Source organism: Mesoplodon mirus, assembly GCF_964341445.2.
Source record: "Mesoplodon mirus genome assembly, chromosome: 9".
NCBI classification, from domain to species: domain Eukaryota; kingdom Metazoa; phylum Chordata; class Mammalia; order Artiodactyla; family Ziphiidae; genus Mesoplodon; species Mesoplodon mirus.
Window position 1 is genome coordinate 23,131,812 of NC_138985.1, and position 26,485 is coordinate 23,158,296.

At 40.9% G+C, this 26,485-nt stretch overlaps 1 protein-coding gene across 1 annotated transcript in view; it reads right to left on the reverse strand.

The window, feature by feature from the left end:
• Positions 1 to 26,485, reverse strand: part of NRCAM (neuronal cell adhesion molecule) — a 250,809-nt gene that overhangs the window by 18,398 nt on the left and 205,926 nt on the right. Inside the window, exons 16-24 of the mRNA XM_082633110.1 lie at positions 24,962 to 25,086; positions 22,625 to 22,726; positions 15,849 to 16,046; positions 15,681 to 15,751; positions 14,482 to 14,707; positions 13,970 to 14,085; positions 12,431 to 12,635; positions 9,057 to 9,179; positions 7,631 to 7,807 (exon numbers count right to left, since the gene is read on the reverse strand). Of these exons, the coding sequence (XP_082489236.1) occupies positions 7,631 to 7,807; positions 9,057 to 9,179; positions 12,431 to 12,635; positions 13,970 to 14,085; positions 14,482 to 14,707; positions 15,681 to 15,751; positions 15,849 to 16,046; positions 22,625 to 22,726; positions 24,962 to 25,086 (1,343 nt within the window). The remainder of the gene's footprint in view (positions 1 to 7,630; positions 7,808 to 9,056; positions 9,180 to 12,430; positions 12,636 to 13,969; positions 14,086 to 14,481; positions 14,708 to 15,680; positions 15,752 to 15,848; positions 16,047 to 22,624; positions 22,727 to 24,961; positions 25,087 to 26,485) is intronic.

Here is a 26,485-nt window from a genome sequence, read left to right on the forward strand (position 1 = left end):
AGGAAGCTTCTTGATCTGAACCTTGCCTTGTGAAATTATTGAGTTTCTCTAATGATATTTCTGAAAAGAACTGTTATACATTAAATAGCTGGATCGAACTATGGAAAGGACTGTTTTTTAAGGTTCACAAGACGAATCTTTTGGTAAACTTAAATACCTTAAAATTTATCCAAGTTATAGATTCAACTTTTCCCAAGTATTGGTTTTTCTAAACCCATAGTTTATTTTTTAAGTATTTATTTGCATGATAAAGGCTTAAACAGAAAGTTGGACTATATTCAACATTTTGTCACAAACATTGACTGGCCACCCAGCTCATTACATGCAGAGTGCACTTCATTAAGGAGGGGGCACTGGCTTCTCATAAACTGCTGAAAACTAAAGCTGTGCCATCTCCTAGTAGATGTGGCCAGGATGTAGTAGAGTGACTGACTTGGGAATCCATTAAATATTGAGATATAATTATTCATTATTACTCTTGTTTACAAGTCGTGGGTAAAGAACAGTTTTAGGTACCACAACCTGAAAATAACATATGCAATGGAACTTATTATGTCCCTTGTATTTAATAACATGAACCAAAGAGATTCCTAGTTACGTATAAAATATATAGGTTGATGGTTCACTGTGATTTTTTCAGATACATCTGATCCATTTATTTGGATCAAGTTATTTTTCAAGATGATCCACAGTACATCCTGAAAATGTTCTCAATCTCCTCAAATGCAGCCCCCAAATTAAAAACCAGGTAACAAAATCATTTCTTTCTGCCAGCTACCCCCTATTCAACATAAAAGTTCACAGGCTCTGGTCCCTCATATTCCCAGCTGATATTGGCTGAGGTCTTAGCAGTGGCAGTAATGAAGTTTGCTGATCCTGGGGTTTACTGCTTGAAGTAAATATACAATAGAAAAATAAAACAGACAGACAGACAATGAAACTGCAAAACCGTACACACACAACATGTAAAATAAGTTTAAGTACTCTGAAATTGCTCCAGTAAAATGAAATTAGAACTGGCTGTTGAAATTCAGGGTTCCCTCTTACTTCACTTTCATTACAGAAAGGGTTTTCATTTCTTAAACCACAGCATTAGGAAATAAATTAGTAATCACAAATAATGAGTTCTATTGAATTAAAATGTATGAGTTCTGTGATGTGGGTCCTGAACAGTGTCAACTGTTGTCCATGAGAGACAGTCCCAGGGAACATCAGCATCTCCATTTGCTGATGTGCAGCGCGAAGGGAGCTGCCAAACAATGCCGGGGGCAGAGGTCACAGAACACGGGAGACCGCAAGGTAAAACCCCCTACTAGGGCTTCGCTGGTGGCGCAGTGGTTGAGAGTCCGCCTGCCGATACAGGGGACACGGGTTCGTGCCCCGGTCCGGGAGAATCCCACATGCCGCGGAGCGGCTGGGCCCGTGAGCCATGGCCGCTGAGCCTGCACGTCCGGAGCCTGTGCTCCGCAATGGGAGAGGCCACAACAGTGAGAGGCCCACAACAGTGAGAGGCCCGCGTACCGCAAAAAAAAAAAAAAAACACCCCATACTAGTGGCTGCTTTTTCATGCTATTTATCATCTCAGTGCAGGTCTTTAAGGAATTTGTGTTGGGTGAGAAAAAGATGCTTCTGATGTATTTTGAGTCACACATTTCTTTAAGAATCTGCCTCTAGGGAGCTCAGGGACCCCAGGTGAGGAGCACCTACTCTGGAGAAGGTTGGATAGTTAGGGCACACTGGAAGAGAAGCTGCAAAAAAAAAAAAAAAAAAAAAAAAAGCCCAATACTCTTTATCAGAAGTGAAGAACCAAGAAATAAAAGGAAGAACTATTTCACTTGACACACCCCAGAGAGCAAGACGATCTTACCTGCCGAGTGTTCGTTATATATCATGTTCTGAAAAATCATAGTGCAATCTAAACGGCTGCCTGAAACACCAAATTATGGAGCCTGCGCGATGCTACATGCTTTTCACCTAGTTAAGATGACATCTACAGTCATTAAAAGATGTTATTTAGCTACGTAAGCCTGACAAGTCCATCAGCCTTTCCTCAATAGCCTAAAGTAGAAATGACATATTTACAGCTATGTTAACTTGGATAGTTAAACAATGATAAGTTCAATTATTATCCCTGGGAAAACATCCTAGGATAGTAAACCAGAAAGCATGAATGGGCTACTCAGACTCTAAAATTCCCAAGTGTGTTATATAATTTGGAAGCTAAAGCCCTCTACGGCAACAAATTCGATGAAATAGCCTTTCTTGGGATCAAAAAGAGAAGTATATTAAAGAAATTCAATAATGCATTTGACCTCTGTGATCGAATGTACCATCACATATATACTGTGTGCCCCTCTGTGCTAGGGGTGGGAAACAGCAGAAAACAAAACTGATTATGGAATTATATATCATCTTTCTGCGGACCTAATTGACTTCAGTTGTCTGAGGTTCTCCTCTTAAAGGAATAATGATAGGAATATGATTGATCAACAGAGACATATTTACAACAGTACTAACGAACATGTGTGTAAAACACCAGTGGCAAAGAGCCCAGGCAAAACATTACTTTTCTTTAAAAATTTTTGGAATCATGAAACTGAGGAATTTAGTCTTGGGGTAGTTATGGAAGATGTTCAAGGCAGAACCATACCTTCCAACAGAAGAGCAATCAGCTTATTTTTAAAGACACCCAGAGAAGACAGTGCAATTTCCTAAGGCTATGCGGTTTGGCCCCTTTTATCATGGAGAATTCTAACCCTCCTTGCTTTTAATACCCACTCATGCACTTACTGAACTAACACTCATCGAGCACCTATGACATGCCAGGCAATGTTTCCTTGGATGTGCTAGTGTCATTTCTCCTCCAGGCTTTCTTAAATCTGTATCTAATCTCTCTTCCTACCATAAGTCTTTCTTTGTACAGCCCACCAGCGTGGTTACCTACGTTTTAGCTTCTGAAACTACATCTCTGGTCCTGTCACTTCCCTGTTTCAAAAGTGGATGGCTTACCTCTGCCCACAGGTGGACTGCTGGGTATAACCCAAACATCCTGTGGATTTTGAAACCCCATGCCTTGGCTTATTCCCGCTCCTAAGAATTTATACACCCCACCCCCCTGACTCATCTGCCAAAATCCTATCCATCCTTCAAGTTCAATATTACTTTCTTTGGGAAGCTTTTCCTGATCCTGTTTGGCAAAATAAATGGCTCACTCCTCTAAGCTCAGGTAACATTTTGTTCAAATTCCCTCTCTTTTCACTCTTTTTTTATGTGTTGTCTTACCTGCCAGACTGTAAGCACATCAAAGGCAGAGTCTGCCTTACTGTCCTAACACACAGTGCCTTAAAAAAGGCTGATGCTTTTTATGGGCCAGATAGACATGAGCTGTTGATTGACTGAACCTTCTACATAGTTGGAGATTTTTGTTTTGTTTGTTTGTTTGGTTTGGTTTGGTTCAGGCCAAATAAAGTTGTGAACTTTAAACTTGATTTTTACTCACTGACCTTGTTTCTTGACCTAAGTGGTAGCTGTGCAGTGGACTCTGGTATAATGATATAGTGAGAGTCTGACCACAGAGAGGATTCGTCACCAGCGCCTCAGTGCCCTCCTCTTCTCTGTCCTGTTTGACCACAGTCGGCTACTAATTAGGTCAAGAGCCAGGTTCAGTTCCTGACTTTCCAGTTAGTTCCTCCCTATTCCTGTGCCCCAACTAGTCACCTCACAAAAGTGTCCTGATGACTGGTCCCAAGGTGAGAAAACAGATAATAATCCACAGATAAAGCAGTGTCCATCCATCAGCAATACTGGGACCATAAGTCAAATCCATTATCTGCGTGTTTTCAGTTCATTTCTATAGATGCCTTCACAGGTCTACTTCCTAGAACCCCAGACCCTGAAATTATTTAAAGGGACAAATAAATTGTACAAAAGCAGCCAAACATCTACTGTTTCTTACACCGATATTGAGAGTTTTGACCCAACAAAGACACAGACCAAAAGAAGTGACTCCTGAAGATTTCGAGTACCTATTTCCATGCTCAAACTGAGGATAACGGTAAGGAAAAGGGTTCGCCTGGCATAATACAGCTGACTGAGCTCTCCTGGCTTCTACTTCATGGTTTAGATAATCATTTTGTAATTGTATACAAAATGTATACAATGTAGTTGTATATTTGGAAGCTTGGGTTTCATTCACATCTCTTAAAATCTGTAAGAAAATTTAAAAATGTAAACTCCAAGCCATCTCTTTTCCTCTCTTCAGAAGTGAATGAAAATCCCTAGAGGCTGATGCTTCTAGAGCCAAGGATATCACACCTCTTTTCTCTCAATGGTTCATCTCTTACTTACTCTCTTTCATGTTGCTTCAAATTAAAATATAAAAGATTAAAATATATATATAAAAGCTATATTAAAAATACTAAAATTGGGAAGGACTGTGGAGAACTTTTATTTTTCTTGTCTCCCAGAGAGTCCCTAAACTCTACACAAAGAAGGAAAACAGAGAAGAAGATAGAATTCATTCCTAGATTGGAAAAAGAAATATTTTTATGGAAGGGAAACCCAGGGAAACAAATTATTCTCAAGCAGTTTAAAGTCTCATCATGGTAAAATATTATCATTTTATGCAAGCAATGTTTACTTACTGATGCACTATTAAATGAAACAATATAGAAAAGAAGGTTAGATTTAGCTTTAAAAAAAAATTTAAACACCATTTCTCTTTTTATCTGAGTTCCACCAGATTTCAACACTGGGGGCTTTAGGAACCTTCGGAGACTCTCTTTTTGCTTGTCTCTATAGTCAGAAGTAATTCACAATTCAATTTAGTAACATCAAATGGTAAAACCTCAACTATATTAACTGACATTTCTTTTAGTTAGTCTGAATTCATTAAAATCAGCGGGTGATGTTTTTCTCCAGTTGCATGCACGTCCTCTTCCAATATGACAAGTCAACGGAAAACACAAACTGCCCTGCTGCAGCTCAATTAATCGGCTACTGCCTCTAGGCTGAGCCCCAGTGACATGGCCACTGCACAGAGAAAGAGGCCAGGCTTTCTCTGGAATGCTTCCATGAAAGGGTCTAAGGGGAACCCAGCAGTAAATTATTGTAAGACCACCATGGATTTTAATGGAGATCTAATCACCCCCAGAAAGAAGCACACTTATAAAAGAGAGAGGTTCCATCCTTCCACGATCTTGCGAACATTTTGAATGTTTACAACTTTGTTCTTTCAAGGGTAAAAACACCTATAAAACATTATTAAGATGATTGAAAATGGTTACAGTTCTTATTCAATCATTCCCAAGTCTACCTGATCTACATTTTAAAATTTACCAAGACTCTGAAGATAAGATTTGTAAGAAAATAGAAGATATGGCCAGGCCTAAGCTCCCAAGATTTGAACAACTTAGGGCAAAGCACTTATTTCTTTTGGTTGACTTTTTCTTCATTCCAATTTGTACTTGTTCAGTGCGTCAAAGCCCAAGAAAATCCCTGGCCAGGGGTGCTCTATATGAGAACAGTGCCATGTGAGGCGGGGCGGCCTCCACTGCTCCCTAAAAAGCTGACAAATCTACCAATAGCCAAGAGTCAAAAACTGGGGGATCTTTGGGTGGAAGAAATACTACAATTCATTCCAGTACCATTCTCCCAACCAATCTTCCTCATCCAGAGAGCTGTGAGCAATAAAGGAGAACAAGAGTAATTCACTGTGGGGCTTCCCTGGTGGCGCAGTGGTTGGGAGTCCGCCTGCCGATGCGGGGGACATGGGCTCGTGCCCCGGTCCGGGAAGATCCCACATGCCGCGGAGTGGCTGGGCCCGTGAGCCATGGCCGCTGAGCCTGCGCGTCTGGAGCCTGTGCTCCACAACGGGAGAGGCCACAACAGTGAGAGGCCCGCGTACCGCAAAAAAAAAAAAAAAAAAAAAAAAAAAAAAAGAGTAATTCACTGTGATTGTTGGCTCTTCCCCAGGAGGAGACTTAAGCAGTCTGGCGAAGACAGAAATGGAATAACACAGCTGAGCAGAGCATGCGGCTGCCTGAACACTTGGTCAGAGGGGATCCCACTGGGGAGGCTTTCAGTCCCAGGGCAGTTGGAGTATGGCTAAGCTGAAATTCCAGGTGGACAGTGTAGCGTGATGCCAGCAACGTGTGCACTGTGTCTAGGAGGAGTACAGGTAAATCAGATTAGAACAGGAAGCTCGGTTGGTCTGATTTCTGACTGGCCGTTTTTATCACAGGACTAACGTTTCTGAACCCTTCATAGATGGCATGGCCATCGTGAGGGCCTGTGGCAAAGGTACAGTTTGGGTCCTGTCTGGTCTAGCCACGGTCATAGCATTAAAAGCCAAGATTAGGATTTGGACCTGGGATAAGTCTTGAGAAAAGGTGAATTCAGTGGGTGGCCTTCTCCTTGTAAAAAAGACTAGACATGAATTTTAAAGTCAAGATCTTGCAGGATCTTATCTTCCTTTTGGTGCTTCAAAGCTTATTTTAAATATTTTCTCTTTTAACCCATGCTGCACTTCCCCATGGTTAACATGGCAAATTTCACACATGTAGAAAGTCATGCAGTTGAATGATTTTACCTTTGCCTGCACCTACATCAGGTGGGAGAATACCAGCTTTCATGAAGGGAAACAGAAATAGGACACTATATAGTTAGCATGTAAAGCTACATAAAAACACTTCTTAAAATGCATGCAAGAAGAATGGAGTGTACCACATCAGGTACAGGGGACGTTTTTGTTCCCAAACTTACCAGTAATCAAATCCCCACATTACTTAAAGTGCTTTTGCCTATTATGTAAGAAGGCTTAGGAGATTTCAAACCAATTTTGGGGTAAAAATGTCAATTTCTTATGCTATGGAAGATAATCAAATAAATGATCCTTAAGCAATTCTACAATTTAGAGACATGCAAAATCTTTTACAATGCTTTTGATCATTTTCATTGAATCTCAAGTTTTTCAAAATAATTTTTAAAAGTATTAAAGGAAGTGTTCATTCTTTTTCTAAATACTTTAATGGAGCTCTTTTGCTTTCTGTACCAGATGGCATAGCAAATTATTAAGTCCCATGCTCAAACACAAAGTAAATGCTTTATTTAATAACTGTTTTGATTTCCTTGCTAGAAAACCTAAATCAGTATGTAGACTAGCAAATTATTTTCTGATGAATCAAGATCAGAACCACAGTTACATATATTTATTTGTGTATAGGTATGCATGTCAGTGTGTGCGTGTGTGTATTACACATATGTGTATGTGTGTATATATGTAAAGTTGTAGATAGGAAAAAACATTGTCATGAACTTTGAACTTAAGTGTGGCAAAATACTGTAATTTCCCACTCTCACCTCAATATTTTAATATAAGTTTAAAAATTTCATAGGGACTTAAAAAACAAACATCAAATCATTATTCCAGTATGAATTAAATAGCTGCATATATATATATATATATATATATATATATATATGTATCAGAATGAGAGGTTACAAATAAGTGTTTGTATTAATTGGGTAACATGGATACTTCCATGGTAAGAAGGAAAGAAAAAGCATAAACTTAAAGATTTCTGTCTCACAATACTTCTAGTTATATGGATTTTATACATACCCATCTTACCTTCATCCACAGTTGTTATTGCTTCCTCTGTTATTTGACTTCCTGATCCTGTTGCTGTTTGTGCATAGAAATAAAATTTATACCGAGTGCTGAAGTTTAAATTTTTTAAAGTCCAGCGGGTCTTGTTGGCAGGAATTTTCAAATCTACCAGAGGGCCTAATTCATGGGTGCTGTTAACTGTCAATAAGAATATAAACAAAATAAAATAATAAAATAAATGAACAAACCAAATGAAAACAAACACACTGATACAGAGAACAGAACAATGGTCACCAGAAGGGAAGGGGAATGGGGGGAGGTTGAAATGGGTAAAGGGGTCAACTGGATGGAAACTCAACTTTTAGTGGTAGGCACACTGTAGTGTATATGCAAGTCAAAATACAGTGTTGTACACATGAAACTTACATAATTTTATAAACCAATGTTACCTCCATTAAAAAAAAAGAACATTCATTGCTGTAGGAATACTATCGTAAATAAATGTGTCAACCAAAAATGTTCAACCTGGACTACACGGACTTTTGTAATCCTACTCACTCTTTGTCCGACATAATTGATAACCTTACATAGTCCTATAATTGGGAGATTGGGATTGACATATACACACTACTGTATATAAAATAGATAACTAATAAGGGCCTACTGTGTAGCACAGGGAACTCTACTCAACACTCTGTAATGACCTGTATGGGAAAAGAATCTAAAAAGAGAGTGGATATATGCATATGTATAACTGATTCACTTTGCTGTACACCTGAAACTAACACAGCAGTATAAATCAACTATACTCCCATAAAAATTTAAAAATAAGATAATCTCAAGGTTCACACTGCGATTCTAATACAAGTGCATATATTAATATATGTATGTATATATGTAAATATATATACATAGATATTTAATTTTGTTTTTGCATACCTTTTAATATAAAAAAATAAACTATGGCATAAACCATTAAAAAAAATCCTATAATATGGTGTAACAAGGGGAAATACGTTTTCCAGGGGCTTCTAAGCTGGGAGAATTTTCTGGTTGAATCGCAATAGCGTTTCTCGTGTCTTTGTTTTTGCAGGTGGAGTCATGGGTTGTTAAATAACCCTAAAGCTCATCTTCAGAGGCCTTGTGCCAAAGGAACCCCTCTTCTTACCCTCTGCTGGTTATACAATACATGACACCTACATACATAACGACAGCGCGCACCTCAGCCCCATGCTCAAGGGCTGGATTATTCTCCACGTTATTTAACTTTCAAAAGCACATGTCATTTTTCTTTAAAAAGTATGATTTGAAGTTCCTTCTAGAGTAACCCTTGAAGGTATATGTATATATTCTACGTCTGTAAAGAAATACCCCGTTTGTATTTTAAGATAACAGTCTTTTTCCTTCGTAAGCCATATTTCCCCGTTTCCTTCTCCCCATAACTTACTTGGCTGATATTTTAAGGTGTACTCTGTCAGAATGCCATTCGGGTGGCTTGGTGGCTCCCATTCCAAAGTGAGAGAATCTAGCGTTGGATTAACAATCTTCAAAGAGGATGGAGCGCTGGGGACTTCAAATGAGACATACAGTCAGCACAAAGGTTTCTGAATGTTTCAAACTGTATTAAAGTGACATATTTCACCAGGTCCACACAACTCATCAAGAGTTTTTTTTTTTTGGCTGCACCAGACGGCATGCGGGATCTTAGATCCTTGACCCGGGTTTGAACCCGTGTCCCCTGCAGAAGTGTGGAGCCCTAACCACTGGACTGCCAGGGAATTCCCCAAGATTTTTGGCTTCTGTAACTCATTTTTTTTCCTGATTCAGCTGAAAATACATTAATAGAAACCTGTTTCGCTTTTCCTCTTTTCCCCTCACCAGTTCCATTTAGATTCATTAAAACCATTCTCTCCAAATACATAAGGGCTTTGCCTTTATATGGACCCAAACCAATGGTTTTAAAAGAGATGGCACTTGTTTGTTTCGTGAATGGGGTCTTAATAAAAGCAAGCTAGTGACTGAGCGGAACTATTCTAACCAGACCGTTGAGTAGAAGCAGCTGTGCTCTTTCTGGGCTATTAAGGACTGTTTTCTCCAACAAATCAGGTGTCTCCAAACAGTCAGAACACTCTGCCTGCCGGGCTCTGGGCCTGAGCCAGCCCCCGCCCCCGCCAAGCGCAGAGGAGCTCTTATCCGGAGAGCTGAGAGACGCCCGGCAGCTCGCAGTGATGGACAAAAGCCCGGGTGCTGGCACACCCTGGCTCTGGGGAAGGAGTGCAGGGTGTCAGGTTGTCCGTGGCAGAGGCTGGCAAATTACCAGCGGAAACATACCTGGTCTTTCATTCACTTCCTCAGAGCATGATGGATGATGGCAGCCCTCCCTCACGATCGTGACCTTCTCTACCCAACCTACCATGTTCCCTAAACCCTCCTGTCCCTCTCGCCAGAAACCAGGCAGTCGAGCTGAATTTCCCCCTCTGCCTCATTTCCACCATCTCCTGGGACACTAAATCCTGCTGCATCCACCCTGCTAACCTCAACTGTATCCATTCCCTCCTCGCCTCTCTGCCACTGCCCCCCTTCAGACCCTCGGTGGCCTTTGCCTAGAACAGTCCTGGCCCAGAGTTCTAAGCTTCTGCAAATCACCCCTTTGAGAAACTGATAACAGCCACAAACTCTCCCCAGAAAAATATATGCACCTTGTATATAATATTAGGGGGTTCATGGAGCTCCTTAAACCCATTCATTGACACCTGAAGAGACTACCGTCCTCAGGTTAAGAGCTTCTGGCTTGAGGGTTAATATCCATAGCATTTAAGACCATCCATCATTTTGGTCCTCCCTAGCTGAACTTCCTCCCTCTTCTCGCCGTTCTCGCCTGCCTGACTTACGGTTCCCTGAAGGAGCCATGCTGTTTCTCACCTTTGTGTCTTTGGACAGACTACTCTTCTCTTGTCTGTTCTTTAATCCCCTGGTTCTCTTTTCTATGGCACCTTCCCCTGAGCCATCTAAAGGGCCAGTGTAGGGTCTCACTAGCGAAAGCCTCTAGTGGAAGGAGCCCTAAACCTCCAAGGAGCAACGAGGCTGAGGACAAGCCATTGTAATGAGATGGGAGGTGGACACAGATGATTCTCAGAGGCTGTTGGGTAGCTGCCAACACCATGAGCCCTTCAACCAGGAGCCAGGACAGGGTTTGTCTGTGAACTGCTTTTAACCACACCTGGGTATACATCCGGAAAAAACTAAAACACTAATTCACAAAGATACATGCACCCCCAACGTTCACAGCAGCAAGCCCAAGCATGGAAGCAACCTAAGTGTTCATCAATAGATGAATGGATAAAGAAGATGTGGTACATATCTACAATGGAATACTACTCAGTCATAAAAAAGACTGTACACCTGTAACTTACAAAATATTGTATAGCAACTATACTTCAATAAAAAAAGAATTGTCCTCTAAAATAAAATCGTAACCAAAATGTTTATTTTAAAAAAAAGACCTAAGCAATCCACAGAAGCTATCTGGATCATTTTCAATACTGGCTTGAGGCAAAATTCAAGATAAGCAAAGGCCACGCTAGTGCCTTTCTTACTACATGGCCCTCTCTCCTCATCCACTAGGCTCCCAGGTAGCTGTGTCCTGACTCCTCTGGCCCCCACTCCTGCATCAGTTGTGCTTGGTTCTCCCTTCCTCCTCCCCTTGCCATGGCCCACACTTGCAATGACTCTTCCCTTCTCTTCCCAACACGTTCTGTCAAGATGGCCAACCTTCTAACTCAGTTCCACGTTGGCATGAACTGCAAAGGTGCACTGAGAAAGAAGTAAACTACAACCTAGAGGATTCTTTTCCTTTCTAGATATTTTCTGAGGTGATCACATCTAGTTCTCACGCTTTCTGGCTAAGGTAACTGAGGTTTAGAGAAATTGTATAACTTGCTTCAGGTCAGAAAGTTAATGACCCAAGTCAGCATCAAATTAGCAAGGTTCTACAAACTAAGTGTCCATCAACAGATGAATGGATTAAAAAGCTGTGGTATATATATATATATACACATACACATATACATACACACACAATGGAATACTACTCAGCCATATAAAAGAATGGAATTTTGCCATTTGTAGCAACATGGATGGACTTGGAGGGTATTATGCTAAGTAAAATAAGCCAGACAGTGAAAGATAAATACAGTATGATAGCGCTTATATGTGGAATCTAAAAAGTACAATAAAGTAGTGAATACAACATAAAAGAAGCAGACTCACAGATATAGAGAATGAACTAGTGGTTACCAGTGGGAGGGAGTGGGAGGTACAGACTATTGGGGGTAAGACAGGCTGAAGGATGTATTTTACTACATGGGGAATATAACCAATATTTTGTAATAACTGTAAATGGAAAGTAACATTTAAAAATTGTATAAAAATAGGGAATTCCCTGGTGGTCCAATGGTTAGGACTTGGTGTTTTCACTGTCAGGGCCCAGGTTCAATCCCTGGTTGGGGAACTAAGATTCTGCAAGCCATGCAGCTCGGCCAAAAAAAAAAATTGTATAAAAAAAATTAGCAAGGTTTTTGACCTTGTGATTAACTGTGGAGAAAAATTTTAAGTCAAGAGAAAGGGAAGCCTCTGAAGCCTTCCCCACACCCTCAGGCCATAGATGAGCTGACCTCTGTCAGCTCTGTGTGTGCTGTGTTCATCTGTGGGAAAATCACATTTGGCTTCCAGAATATACTTTCTTTGGGGGCCCTTCGGTCACGCAAAGTCTCTCAGGATGCACCACACACTGCTAGGATCTCAGTGACACGTCCACCCTACCTCCTTCCGGGGTATTGAAGACCCTGTCGGGGCTGGCTGGGCCCTCCCCTTTCCCATTGACCACGCGGACATTCAGTGTGTAGTGGCTAAAGGGCTCCAGCCCAGGCAACATGCCATGAGTCTTGCTGCCCTGGAAAGTGAGGATCTTTTTCTCAATATGGCGTCTGTTTCTTGTTGATGAACTCTGTGCCTTCCAGTAGTAAATCTGAAACAGCAAGAGTACAAGTCAGGGATGGACAAGGGAGCCAACAGAATCCTCATGCTCACAAAATTAAAGCTTTATTATTTTTCCCAGAAAGTTCCCTTGGTACGTTTTAGACCAGTGGAACAACGGACAGATATCATTTCTGAGTCAAGAGAGTAGGAGGCATAGGTAATGAGGGAAATTTTAAGAAATTGTGATGAAGCTCGGTTATGCTATGTTGTTGGAGAAGACTAAGTGAAATAAACCAAAGAAGTGAAACAGCATGAGACCCATATAGAAGGATTTAAGTGTCCTTTACTTGTATAAAATATTCTAATGGTAAAAATTACTGCCCAATATTTACATACTTTTGCAGAGTTAATACAACTTCATGTACAATATATCATGTAGTTTAATACTAAAAACCACAGTGAAGCGTTTATTATTACTATTCCTACAGTACAGAAGAGCCCCTGGGCTATCAAGACGTAAGAAGACCCTCCACTTCAAGTCTAGGGCTTTCTCACTTTGCCAAACTGCATCACTTAATTAAAAATACTTATTTTTTGGTATGAAATTGTACACAGATTTTGAAGAGGTAAAATGTTGATTAACTTTGGATAGAAATCCAGAATTATTGTTTATTAAGTCCTCTTAAAGTCATCTTAGGAGTTTAAAGGCACCTTCAAGAGAAATCAACATATATATGGAATCTGGCAATCTTAGAGGAAGAAAAACCAAAAACCCGAAGTTGAACATGATGCAGTGCAAAAACCGACCTCTAGAGGTCAGGGTTTGACCGATCAAAGCCTGACTGCCTTGGTAGGTGTGAAAGTTCTTTGACCACCCCTCAATCAAAACTATGAATCGGTCTTTCTGTGCTTCCCCAGAACACAGATAACTGATGTTTATAAGAATGACTGAGTTGGAACTCTAGGATCTTGAACTATAATCTAAACTATTTAAAACAGAAGTCTACATTGTTTTCTGGATAGTTTTGTTTGTTCAACACATAGTTTTGTTCGTTTAAAACCACAGTCAGTGTGGTTTTAAAGCTAGGTGCATTTCATTACATTCTAGTTTTCTGAACATCAGTTTTCCTCATTTCGTGCATGCGGTAACTGTTGAGTTGGCAGAATGTAGACTATCTGTGGGAAAAATGGAGAAAGAATTTTTTTCTCCCTTTGTGTGCAGTGAGACTTCGATCCAGCTCTAGCTGGGATGCTTCAGAGCTAGGCTTCCGGAGGCAGTACACCTGATGAACTCTCAAGGCCTCTCCGGCCAAGCAAAGGGCGTCTGGCACTGGCCGATGGACTGTTTCTGAGAAAAGAACATGAAAGATCTCTTTCACTTGCCCGATAGCCCTGCAGGTGTCCTCGGATACTTTTCAGAGGTACCGGGTCCCAGTGCACCTCGGCTAAGGTGCTGTTTACCACATTTACGTGCACATTCCCAGGAGCCACCATTGGGACTAGGGAAAGATGAGAAAGGGGGGTAGAAGTATCAATGTCATTTTGAATTTCCTGCAAAAAAGGTCACCGTCTCCTAATTTTGGCTTGAAACATGCCCCAGCCCGATTCTATGTATTATCAAGGATGGAGAATAGATGGGTTTTTTTTTTTTTTTTTGAGCTCTGTTCATTTGACTTTGTGAGAACAACATATCTTTTTAAAAAGTAGTAACTTTTAACACGCTGAACCTATTTTCTACGTAGCAGGCCGTTTAGATGCAGAAATGTTGAGCGAAATCATGGCTGCCTCCCATCCTCCCTCCCAATCTCAGCACCTCTGGACATGGCCTTGACTTGCACTTTGGTAAGTCTGTTTTGCTGGGGAAAAACAGACATGAAGTAGCATCAGGCACTTACGGTCTTCTCCAGAATGTCCCAGGACCACAGCTGGCTCTGGAGCAAAGCCCGCGTCGTTCAGGGCCTGAACTTTGATCAGGTATGGGACAAAGGTCGGGGTGCCCGAGACAATGTATTTGGATACGTCTGCCACAACCATAGACGTCCATTCATCATCACCATCTTTCTGGCGCCAGCTAACTTTGTACTGAAGGCCTGGCCCATTAGATTCGAAACCATTCAAGGGCTACAAGAAAAGCCAGACCATCAGAGCTTATAAAACGGATCAGCGGTGCCATCTCTTACTGGAACGGCAAATTCAATTCCCAGACTTAAAGACGGTGAGCACTGCGCCACTAAAGTACAAGCTATGAACAATTTTCTCCAGGGACCTTTTGTCCTTTTTTTTCACCTGTGATGAGATCCACAGCTTGTTTGGGATCAACATTTCAAAGGTGGTTAATTTCTATCTTGAAGTAGTAAAACCCCCCTAGGCCTCTCAGATTCTGGCTCCACAGTCACGGGTAGGTGACATAAAACTTTCCAGGTATATAGTTTCCTTTATGTGTTCCTGGTTGTATGACAGCACCTCACTGTCTATTTTACTTGGAAACTGAAATTGTGAACTACTTCTTTCTTTAAAAAAAAAAGAGATTGGCTTGTCATTCTATCCTGTTTCTACAGGCATGTATGTATCTAAGAATGGATGTATGGATCTATCTAAAATAAGTTTTAAAATCACACAAGCAAATATATATTAAGTTTCCAAGTCCAAAAAATAGAGACAGGCCAAAAAGAAAAAAGTAGAAGAAGTTGACTACTGGTACCTGTCTTCTAGAAGGCTCTCTACGATGGTGACAACACAAGCTAGCATTTATTGAGCACATTCTATGTGATAGGCACCGTTCTAAGTGCATTATAAGTGCATTAACTCCTTTAATCTTATGAGGTTGGTTCATTGTTATTCCCATCACACAGATACACACCAGAGATGTTAAAGAAATGCCTTAAAGTCACACAGTTACTAAGTGGCGAAGCTGGGATTTGTACCATTCATTTTGGCTCCAAGGATCAAGCTTTTAACTACTACACGATTAATAAATATATGATATATTTATATATTCCAAAAAATGTGTGAAAGGGGATTTTTAATACAGGTATTTAAAAACAACTTTTCTTTCCACTCTAAAATATAGTTGAATATTTCAGACATAGCTCACCTTCCACGTAATCACCAAATTATCCGGCTCTGATCCCAGCCCTTCCACAGCCGTGGGATTTTTATCTGGTTCTAGAAGTTAAACAGCCACATACTTGTAAACTTTGGTCTCTTGCAAACAGTGGAAAAGCCTTCTATTTTATTTCATATCACAGAAGTCCTGCTTTACCTGCAGCTTTAGTCAAATACTGCTCAGATACCTCGCTGGGCAAGCTCCTCCCCAGGCTGTTCACGGCCATCACTCTGAAGGAATAGTTGACATAGGGTGACAACTTCAGCTGGGCTGTGGTCTGAGCTCCAGAGACTTCAGTTTGGTGATGCCACAGCCCCGGCTCATGCATTGCATCTTCATATTCAATGATGAATTCTGGCCACACCACACACACACAACAAATCCAAGACATGAATTCCATCACCCAATGGTAGGTCATGAGGATAACGAACAGGACAATCTAACAAGAGCAGCTGAACATGAATTATCTCACTTTCAAGAAAAATTCACTAGAATATTTTGATTTCAGAAGCCTAGTGTCCTCAACACTTAAGCAAATCCAATAAGAGTATGCTTTCTCTAGCATGCTGAGTTTAGCTCCTTAAAATTGTTTAGAAGTGACCCACATATTCCTAGGAAAGTTTAAACATACTAAAAGATGATTGATTTTTTCATAACAGGAGATGTTACGTGAAATACAGAGAGATACCTTTTCCCACCAAACAGACTGGCAACAATCAAATGTTTAACACACTTTGTGAACTATGACACAGGGAAACAAGCATTCTCATACTTTGTGGGAAGTGTAAATTGGTACAACTTCTATAGAGGACAATTTAGAACATCTAACAATATTTAACTCAGAGACCCTTTGACTCAGACCCTTTGTGCTTCCAGCAATTTATTTTGAATAAATGTGCTCACGCATATGTTCGAAGGCACATGAAAAAGAATCCACATGGCAGCATTGTTTGCAACTGAAACAACCTAATTGCAAACAATTGTTCATCAATCGGACACTGATGAACCTAAATGTTCATCAATAGGACACTGATTAAATAAATTATGATGCATCCACACAATGGAATGTTCTGCAGCTGTAAAAAATGAATAGGGCTGCTCCACATGTACTGAAACAGAATGATTTCTAAAATATATTGTTAAGTGAAACCAAGTAGGGTTTAGAACATAATCCAGTGTGTGCTGGATACTACAGCTGTAGAAAAATAAAAAGATTTATTATAACATATACACATACACATACGCTTGAAGTACATGTGTTACCTCTTGGAGGATACACACTGTAACACTGGCGTCACTGGAGGAATTGAGAATCAGGGGTGGGAGGAAGACTTACTTTCCAGTGCATACCTACACTCTTGTCTCTAAAATTTTGTGGTATGTACATGTTTTACCCTTGTAAAAAATAAGTATCTATTTGTAACGATATATGCACCCCAGTGTTCATTGCAGCACTATGTACAATAAGCCAAGATATGGAAGCAACCTAAATGTCCATCGACAGATGAATGGATAAAGAAGATGTTGCACATACATACAATGGAATATTACTCAGCCATAAAAAAGAATGAAATAATGCCACCTGCAGCAACATGGATGGACTAGAGACGATCATATTAAGTGAATTAAGCCAGGCAGAGAAAGAGAAATATCATACGATATTGCATATATGTGGAATCTAAAAGAAAATGATACAAATGAACTTATATACAAAACAGAAATAGACCCACAGACATAGAAAACAAACTTGCGGTTACCAGAGGGGAAAGGTAGGGGGAGGGATAAATGAGGAGCTTGGGATTAACGTATACACACTACTATATATAAAAGAGATAACCAACAAGGACCTACTGTATAGCAGAGGGAACTATGCTCAATATTTTGTAATAACCTATGAAGAAGAAGAATGTCAAAAAAATATGTGTATAACTGAATCACTTTGCTGTAAACCTGAAACTAATACAACATTGTAAATCAACTATACTTCAATTAAAAAAAAGAAATGCAAAAAATAGGTATTTAGATATTCATTAATTGCCTACTACATGCCATGTACCATGATATGAATTAAAGGTACACAGATGAACTAGAACTATGTGTTGCATTGCTCGGAAGCTCAGCACTTAGAGTTCTCCTTCTAATCTATGTTAATTTGCTGGTGATCTCCAGTTTCATAAACTGATGACCTTCACATTTATATCTTCAGCCCTTATTTCTCCCCAGAACTGCAGACTTGGATACTTAATTGCCTACTCAAGAATTCCACTTGTTTGTCTAGTACAGCATCTCGAATTGGATGTGACCAAGACTCATCTTGCTCTTCACCCCAACTGGTAGTGACAACTCAGGTCAAAACCTTGAAGTCCTTCTTGGCTCTCTCCTTCTCTTATACTCTCAATAGACCTGTTGGCTGTACCTTTAAAATATATTCAAAATCTCAGCTTACCATTTCTCAGCTCCTCCATCCCTATAAGCCTGCTCCAGGTCACCAAGATCTCTTGTGAGAATTATTGCATAACCTCCTAGCTCACAAGTTCCCAAACTTTCTTAGTTCACGGTGTGCTTAGTGTCTCAGTAATTTTTTTCATGGCTCCCTTAGGACAAAAGAAATACCTAACATTTCTGTGTATTAAGGAGTTAGGTCTATATAATCTAATAAGTGTTTAGGGCTTCCCTGGTGGCGCAGTGCTTGGGAGTCTGCCTGCCGATACAGGGGACACGGGTTCGTGCCCCGGTCCGGGAGGATCCCGCATGCCATGGAGCGGCTGGGCCCGTGAGCCATGGCCACTGAGCCTGCGCATCTGGAGCCTGTGCCCCGCAACGGGAGAGGCCACAGCCGTGAGAGGCCCGCGTACCGCAAAAAATAATAATAATAATAAAATAAATAAATAAATAATAAGTGTTTATGTCTTTATTATTTTTTTTTTTTTATTTTTTTCTATTCTTTTTGCGGTATGCGGGCCTCTCACTGTTGTGGCCTCTCCCGTTGCGGAGCACAGGCTCCGGATGCGCAGGCCCAGCGGCCGTGGCTCACGGGCCCAGCCGCTCCGCGGCATATGGGATCCTCCCAGACCGGGGCACGAACCCGTATCCCCTGCATCGGCAGGCGGACTCTCAACCACTGCGCCACCAGGGAGGCCCGTGTTTATGTCTTAAAATCTACTGGGCACCACATAATTTGTCCAACCTTGTAAACAGATTTGACACCACCTTCCTCATTTCCTGTTTCACACTTATTTTCACATGGTACTTGCTTTTTATCACCACAAAGGCTTTGCAGAGATATGACACTGTCACAGTGTGATGTAGCACTATTAATATTGAAACTGTGAACTGCCTCCAGCTAGTATTTCATGGGGTGTCTGACAGATGTCACTGTGTTTTTTAAAAACCAAAATTTGGGGGCCTCCCTGGTGGCTCAGCGGTTAAGAATCCGCCTGCCAATGCAGGGGACACGGGTTCGAGACCTGGTCCAGGAAGATCCCACATGCCGTGGAGCAACTAAGCCCGTGTGCCACAACTACTGAGCCCATGTGCCACAACTACTGAAGCCTGCACGCCTAGAGCCTGTGCTCTGCAACAAGAGAAGCCACCACAATGAGAAGCCTGCACACCACAAGGAAGAGTAGCCCCTGCTCATCATAACTAGAGAAAGCCCGTGCGCAGCAATAAAGGCCCAACTCAGCCAAAAAAAAAAAAAATTAAAAAATAAAAAATAAAAACCAAAATTTAAAAATCAAAAACTTCATATCCGGAGGCACCTCTGAGGTTTGCTGACGTTCTGTATGGCATTTCAACGCATGGTTTGAGAACTGTAGTCCTGCCTGGTCTCCCCGCTCTCCCTCTTGTTCCTCTCTAGACCATTTTCAATAGAATAGCCAGTGTGCTCCATTCCTCTCCTTCAGGGGTCCCCAACCCCCGGGCTGTGGACTGATACTGGTCCGTGGCTTGTTAGGCTTGTTAGGTGAGCGAGTGAAGCTTCATCTGCTGCTCCCCATTGCTTGCATTACCACCTGAACCATCGCTTGCATTACTGCCTGAACCATGGCTCACATTACCGCCTAAACCATCCCCCCTCTCCCCCTCCGTGGAAAAACTGGCTTCCACGAAGCTAGTCCCTGGTGCCAAAAAGACTGGGGACCACTGCTCTACTTATCCCTCCGATTCCTCCCCAACCCCTACAAGGGCCTACAAGGCCCTGCACAGTGCACATCCCACTCCACCCACCAACCCTTTGCCTCTTTGACCTTCTCTCCTACTTCACTTCTTCTTGTTCATTTCACTCCAGCCAGCCACAGTGGCTTCCGAGAGACATGCTCCTGTCTCAGGGCCTTTGCTGTTTTTCTTGCTCTCCCTGGAAAGCTCTTCCTTCAGTTAACTGCATAGTGTGTTCACTACCTGCCTCCTCATGTCTTTATTGACATACTCAAATGTTACCTTCTTTTCAAAAATTTATTATTTTTTAATTGGAGTATAGTTGATGCACAGTATTGTGTTAGTCTCAGGCATATAGCAAAGTGATTTGGTTATACATAAATAAATGTATATAACTATATTCTTTTTCCCCATTCTTTTCCTTTATAGTTTATTATAATATATTGAATATAGCTCCCTGTGCTATACAGTAAATCCTTGTTTGGTAGTGCACATCTGTTAATCCCAAATTCCTAATTTATTCCTCCCCCCTTCCCCTTTGGTAACCATAAATTTGTTTTCTATGTCTATGAGTCTATTTTTATTTTATAAATTAGTTCATTTGCACTATTTATTAGATTCCACATATAAGTGATATCATATAATATTTGTCTTTCTCCATCTTACTTCACTTAGTATGATACTTTCTAGGTCCATCCATGTTGCTGCAAATGGCATGATTTCATTCTTTTTTATGGCTGAGTAGTATTCCACTGTATATATATATATATACCACATCTTCTTTATCCATTCATGTGTTGATGGACACTTAGGTTGCTTCTGTGTCTCAGCTATTGTAAACAGTGCCACTATGAACTTTGGGATGCATGTATCTTTTTGAATTAGAGCTTTCATTTTTCCTGGATATATGCCCAGGGGTGGGATTGCTGGATCATCTGGTAACTCTATTTTCAGTTTTTTAAGGAACCTCCATACTGTTTTGCATACGAATGTTACCTTCTTAAGGTAGCCTTTCCTGACCACCCTGTTTGTAACTATACCCCTGACCCTCATATTCTTTACTCTCCTTCTCCTGCTTTGTTCTTTGCATGGCCTAAACATGAACACACACATAACCATGTGTATAGATATATGTGTGTTTGACTCCTCTTGGAAGCAGATGCAGAGATAGAACTAAATGTGTAGGAGATTTATTTGGGGAAGAGTCCATGGAAGATAAAAGAGAGAGAAAGCAGGAGACGGCAGGGAAGATCTTCAGACCGTAATGCAGGTCTGACGTCTGAGAAAGGAGAGGGGAAGGAGGTGTGTGTGGAAAAAGCCTCAGATTCCAATACAGATAGATTCAGCCAGGTCAGCAAGGAGCCCCAGAGTGAAGTTCTGTAGGAGGCATGGCTGAATCTAGGACCCTCGCTGTGCTCAGTCCCTGGACTAGCTCAGGAAGAGAGGGGCCTCATGGGAACACTGCAGCTGATCCCTAGGGAGGGGGCAGCAGATGGAGCCTGGTGTTGACATCCCTTGTAGTGGGTTCTCTCTTAAAAAGAGATCTGAGTAGTGTGTGTGTGTGTGTGTGTGCGTGTGTGTATATATATATATATATATATTTACACACATATATACATATATATAATGACATTATACACAATAACATAACACGTATTAATTTTATCTTATTTGTGTCCTCAATTAAAATATAAACTTCATATGGGCAGAGATTTTTGACTGTTTTGTTTTAGAAGAATGCCTGGTACATAATAGGTACTCAATAAATGTCTGTTGAATGAATGAACAAACGAAAGAGTAGAAATGCCTTTAAATCTAATGGTATCATTTTAACATGGGTAAAAAGAGTCTCCAAGCACCCTCACCAGCTAAATCTGGCTAATGGACTGAATTAACTGGAAGATCCAGCATGAATGAATACGTGTTCTGATCAAGGACCAAAAACTCCACTGAGAAAGGAACACCACCAAAGAACACAAGATAGAGAGGATGCTTTTGTTTAATTTCATTGGATCTAGTCTGCTTTACCAGAAGGTGCAATAAATGAACACGCACATCACTTCAGCAGTATCTTAGGTCATCATCGGAAAGGAATTTCGTCTTCCTGCAGTATATACCTGAAGGTAGTAATATATTACAGACTTGCGCCTACTCTCTTAAGTATCTTTTCGGTTTTAAAACTTATAAGCTTATCTATAGTCTAATTTTACTAAGCTCTTCCAGTACCCTTATGGCATGGTCCCTCACCCGATTTTATTCTCTAAGCTGATGTCATCAAGCTGAGGAGGTGACATTGGTGACTGTGCCACTTTGTAGCCAGGGCTAATGGAAAGAAAGAGACCTGATGTCTCACCCCAGTTCTGTTACCAACTGTGGGTTTGAAAAGTCACTTTACTCACCAAGGCTCAATTTCCTAATAGCTAGACTGGTCCTTCTATTGTTTTCTCTCATATTAATGGGCAAAATGAATAACTTGCAATACATCTTCCTACTGTGGTAGAAATTGAAGGTGATTCTTATGGATCTTAAACACAAAATGATAGTGTACTTGCTTAATTAACATCTTCAGCAATTAATTAGTGTCCCAAACCAGAAGTTGTAACCAGGAATAACTCCAGCTCTGAATAACAGAACATAAATAACTGTTTTGATTCTATTAGCAATGAAGCAGAGAATGCCAGCAAATATCTTCTGCAAGCAATTTCAATTACATGGGATACAGTGCTTTGAAAATAATCATTAAGTTTGTCAGTGAAAAAGCAAATGACACCACATACTTGTAATAGGGCTATTGTTATCATCGCCTGGGGTCCATGACAGCTGAACACTCCTGTCTAGTTGATCCGTCAATTCTAAATCAAAGGGAGGATTTGGGACATCTGTAGACCAAACACACACATCATAGTTAACCACCCGACTTAGGAGGTTCTCCTTTACTCATGATACTATTCTCGGAGGGGACTTGTAAAGACACAGCACATGTAATGGCCAGTGAGCATGCAACTGAAAGGAAATGAAAACAGCTGAGGCTGCTGGGAACACACACGCACACCCAAGAGAACCCCTCAATGAGCTCTGCTTGCTTCTCTTTGAAATGAAACTAAATCCCTTGTCACCAAAGCCAGGGGAGGACATGTATGGTTCTCCAGCACTCTCAGTGCGTGTCTTCTCATAAACATAGAGGAGCACAAACAGAAAAAATAATACGGAAGCTGAATTTCTAATAAATGGGAAACAGAGAATAGGAAATGCTGAAAAACAAATACAGGCAAATGTACATACTATTAAAAGAAGATGCAAGTGTTCTTTCTGAAACATGCTAAATTACAGATTTGGGGGCACCTGAAGAATATTTATATTTTTAAGGGAATTCTAAAATTGATGATATGCAGGTAGCCCTCGGCATGCAACCTTATGTGGATGCTCAGTACAAGTCAGTCAGGCACACAGGGAGGTGTGTTTATTCTCAGAGGACACCAGGGTATAGATGCCTGTCGGGACGAAGGTGTCTGAGGAGCATGTCTGCCTCTTCTAATGGTGCTTCTGAGATCTAGAGAGTTAATGTTCCCCCTGGGCCTTTTCCTGACCTTGCTCTTGGGAGTAACTCTGGCTCTTAGGGGAACCAGAGGCCACAGAAAAATATGAGCACTTCTTTCCTACCAGTAAAGAAGCAGTAATTGTCTATAAAGGACATGTCTTCTACAGCATAATTCATAATACTATGTAACATCCGGCTGAGTTTTCACCACAAAATTAATTTTTGTATTTATACGTTGAATAAACACGAGGGTTCTTTAATTAAAAAGATTTCGGGAAAAAAATTGATTTAACTTCCCGACTCAGAAAAATCATGCGACGTGAAAGTGTCCTCCTTTTCGTCTTTCTTTAGTGATTTATCTTCTGTGAACACAGTGAGTGGGTGGTTTTCTTTGATAGAAAGGTCAAATGTTGTACTAAGCATCCATTGCTTTCCTATGTAAATTTCTTGAAAATGGAATCCCCAAACAACATTTAGTTTTCCAGAACAACTTTTTTTTTTTTTTTTTTTTTGCGGTACGTGGGCCTCTCACTGTTGTGGCCTCTCCCGTTGCGGAGCACAGGCTCCGGACGTGCAGGCTCAGCGGCCAAGGCTCACGGGCCCAGCCGCTCCACGGCATGTGGGATCTTCCCAGACCGGGGCACGAACCCGTGTCCCCTGCATCGGCAGGCAGACTCTCAACCACTGTGCCACCAGGGAAGCCCCAGAACAACTTTTAATAGATTGAAATGAAAACCTAAGTTGTGGAATGATATTTGAAATTGCTTTTTCAGTCTGTAAAATATGGACGATAGCTTTTGAAAAAGCACTATGCTACTTTACAAGGAAATGCTGTCAAAGAGGGACTTTTAGCAAATGAAATGACTTTGCAATAACACATGAAATACTTGGAAGTGAGTGGCAATATATTCAGTGAAAAGTTCCAGAATTATAATGAAGAAATGATTTATAGCAGTAAATGGACAACACAGCAGAACACCTGACAGAGCCCTTTTCCTTAAAGAAACACAATGACATGATAGAGAAAAGAAAGTAATGGACTTCTTTCGTACATGTGAAATTGTTTGAAAGAAAACAGAGAAAAGGACTCATATTAGTTTACCGTAAATGGGAGCTGGAGTTGGAGTGGGAGCTAGAAAGGACAGTAATATAAAGGAGTTTAATCAAAATTAGTAGTGGAAAGATATAAGATAGCACAAGAAGACAAAGTCTGAGCATGATTAAGATAATAAAACTGAGCCTTATGCTTAGCTGTGAGACACAGCATTGATAAACATGCAGTAACAACACAGGGGGAAAACCCCTTCGATTTTAAATAAAGGTAGATCATTTCCCCCCCGTTTTCTCATAGAAATATCACTAATGTGCTTAACCACCGTTGTATTGCAGTGTTGCTACAGAGTACATTTATACTGAAATTACTACCTCAAAGGCATCTTTCAAGGAAGAAAGATGTGGGTATTTAACTCACCTATAAAATGCTAAATCTGTAACAAGCAAACAGTTACTACTGACAATTTTTCCTTTCAACCTAAAACAGGGCAGCCAGTTGTTCTGTATGTGTTCTAGCTCTTACCGACAACGCTGAGCACAGCACTGGCCGAAACGTTGTCCAGAGTTGTGTTGGCCACACATGTGTAGGTCCCACCATCGTCATCGCTGACATCAGTGACCACCAAATGGTCCTTGTCAACAGTGAACCTGTAATTAGCACATGCTCAAAGCGGCTGGAATGGACATCCCAACACACCCAATGACGGTTCTACTGGCATGAAAGCAACTGTGAACTTGGTAAAAGGGAAAGATGATAAAGATTTGCAGCACATTAGAGCTAAAATCCTATACAATACATGCCACTTTGATAATGATTAAAGTTGGAAAACATTTTGAATGAGTGAGAAGCTTGGGTTAGAAATGATGTCAAGTCATTTAGTCTGATGGCTTTCAACCATGCCTCTGGAGTTATAGGAGCTTCCTTAAGACCAGGGGCATCTAGAGCTGAGCTGGGGGCAGCTCCAGTTACCCTGAACAGAGGGCTTTCCTAGGCTTCTGCTGCTACCACTCATCTGGCTCAATTTCTAACAAAGTGTGTATTTTAAAATAATTTGATATTAATTATTATTTATTATTTTAAATTGAACTATAGTTGATTTACAATGTTTCAGGTATACAGCAAAGTGATTCAGTTATATATATATATATATATATATATATATATATAATACTCTTTTTCAGATTCTTTTCCATTATAGGTTATTACTGACTATTGAATATAGTTCCCTGTGCTATACAGTAGGCCCTTGTTGTTTATTTTATATATAGTAGTGTGTATCGTTAATTCCAAATTCCCACATAGTTCTTTTATGGGCCATTTACAAGCAACAGGGCACCATTTGGGCATAGTTGAAAGAAGCCACAGAAACCATTTCTACCAGCAGACAACACTCCTTCCCATCGGGGTGATGCTTGTGCCCCTCTGCATCAGCTAAAATTCTCATCTTTGACTCTGTGTACTTTGTCAAATCGAGAGCCTCACCTGGAAAATGGGCATGACCTTTCTTTCATACCAAGCTAAAGGAATGCAATGCGCTCAGGCTCTTTCAAATTCTTTACCTGTGTTTTTTTTTTTTTTTTTTTTTTGCTGTACGCGGGCCTCTCACTGTTGTGGCCTCTCCCGTTGCGGAGCACAGGCTCCGGATGCGCAGGCCCAGCGGCCATGGCTCACGGGCCCAGCCGCTCCGCGGCATATGGGATCCTCCCAGACCGGGGCACGAACCCGTATCCCCTGCATCGGCAGGCGGACTCTCAACCACTGCGCCACCAGGGAGGCCCTCTTTACCTGTTTTTTTTTTCTTCTCCTCCTTCTACTCGCTTTAGGTAAAATGAAAACTCCCCATCCAAATAAAAACTAGTGTCCTGTAAAATACTGACGAAGATTCAGGCTCACTCTGATGATTAAAGAGATCATATTTCTGCTTATTTGTAAAATGGGAATGAAAACATCTGTTGAGAGTGCACCGTACAAGTTAGTGTTGTTCAAGACCTGAAAGGTTTTTCACATCCTGAATTACACAGGAGACCGACACAAAGACAGACAAAC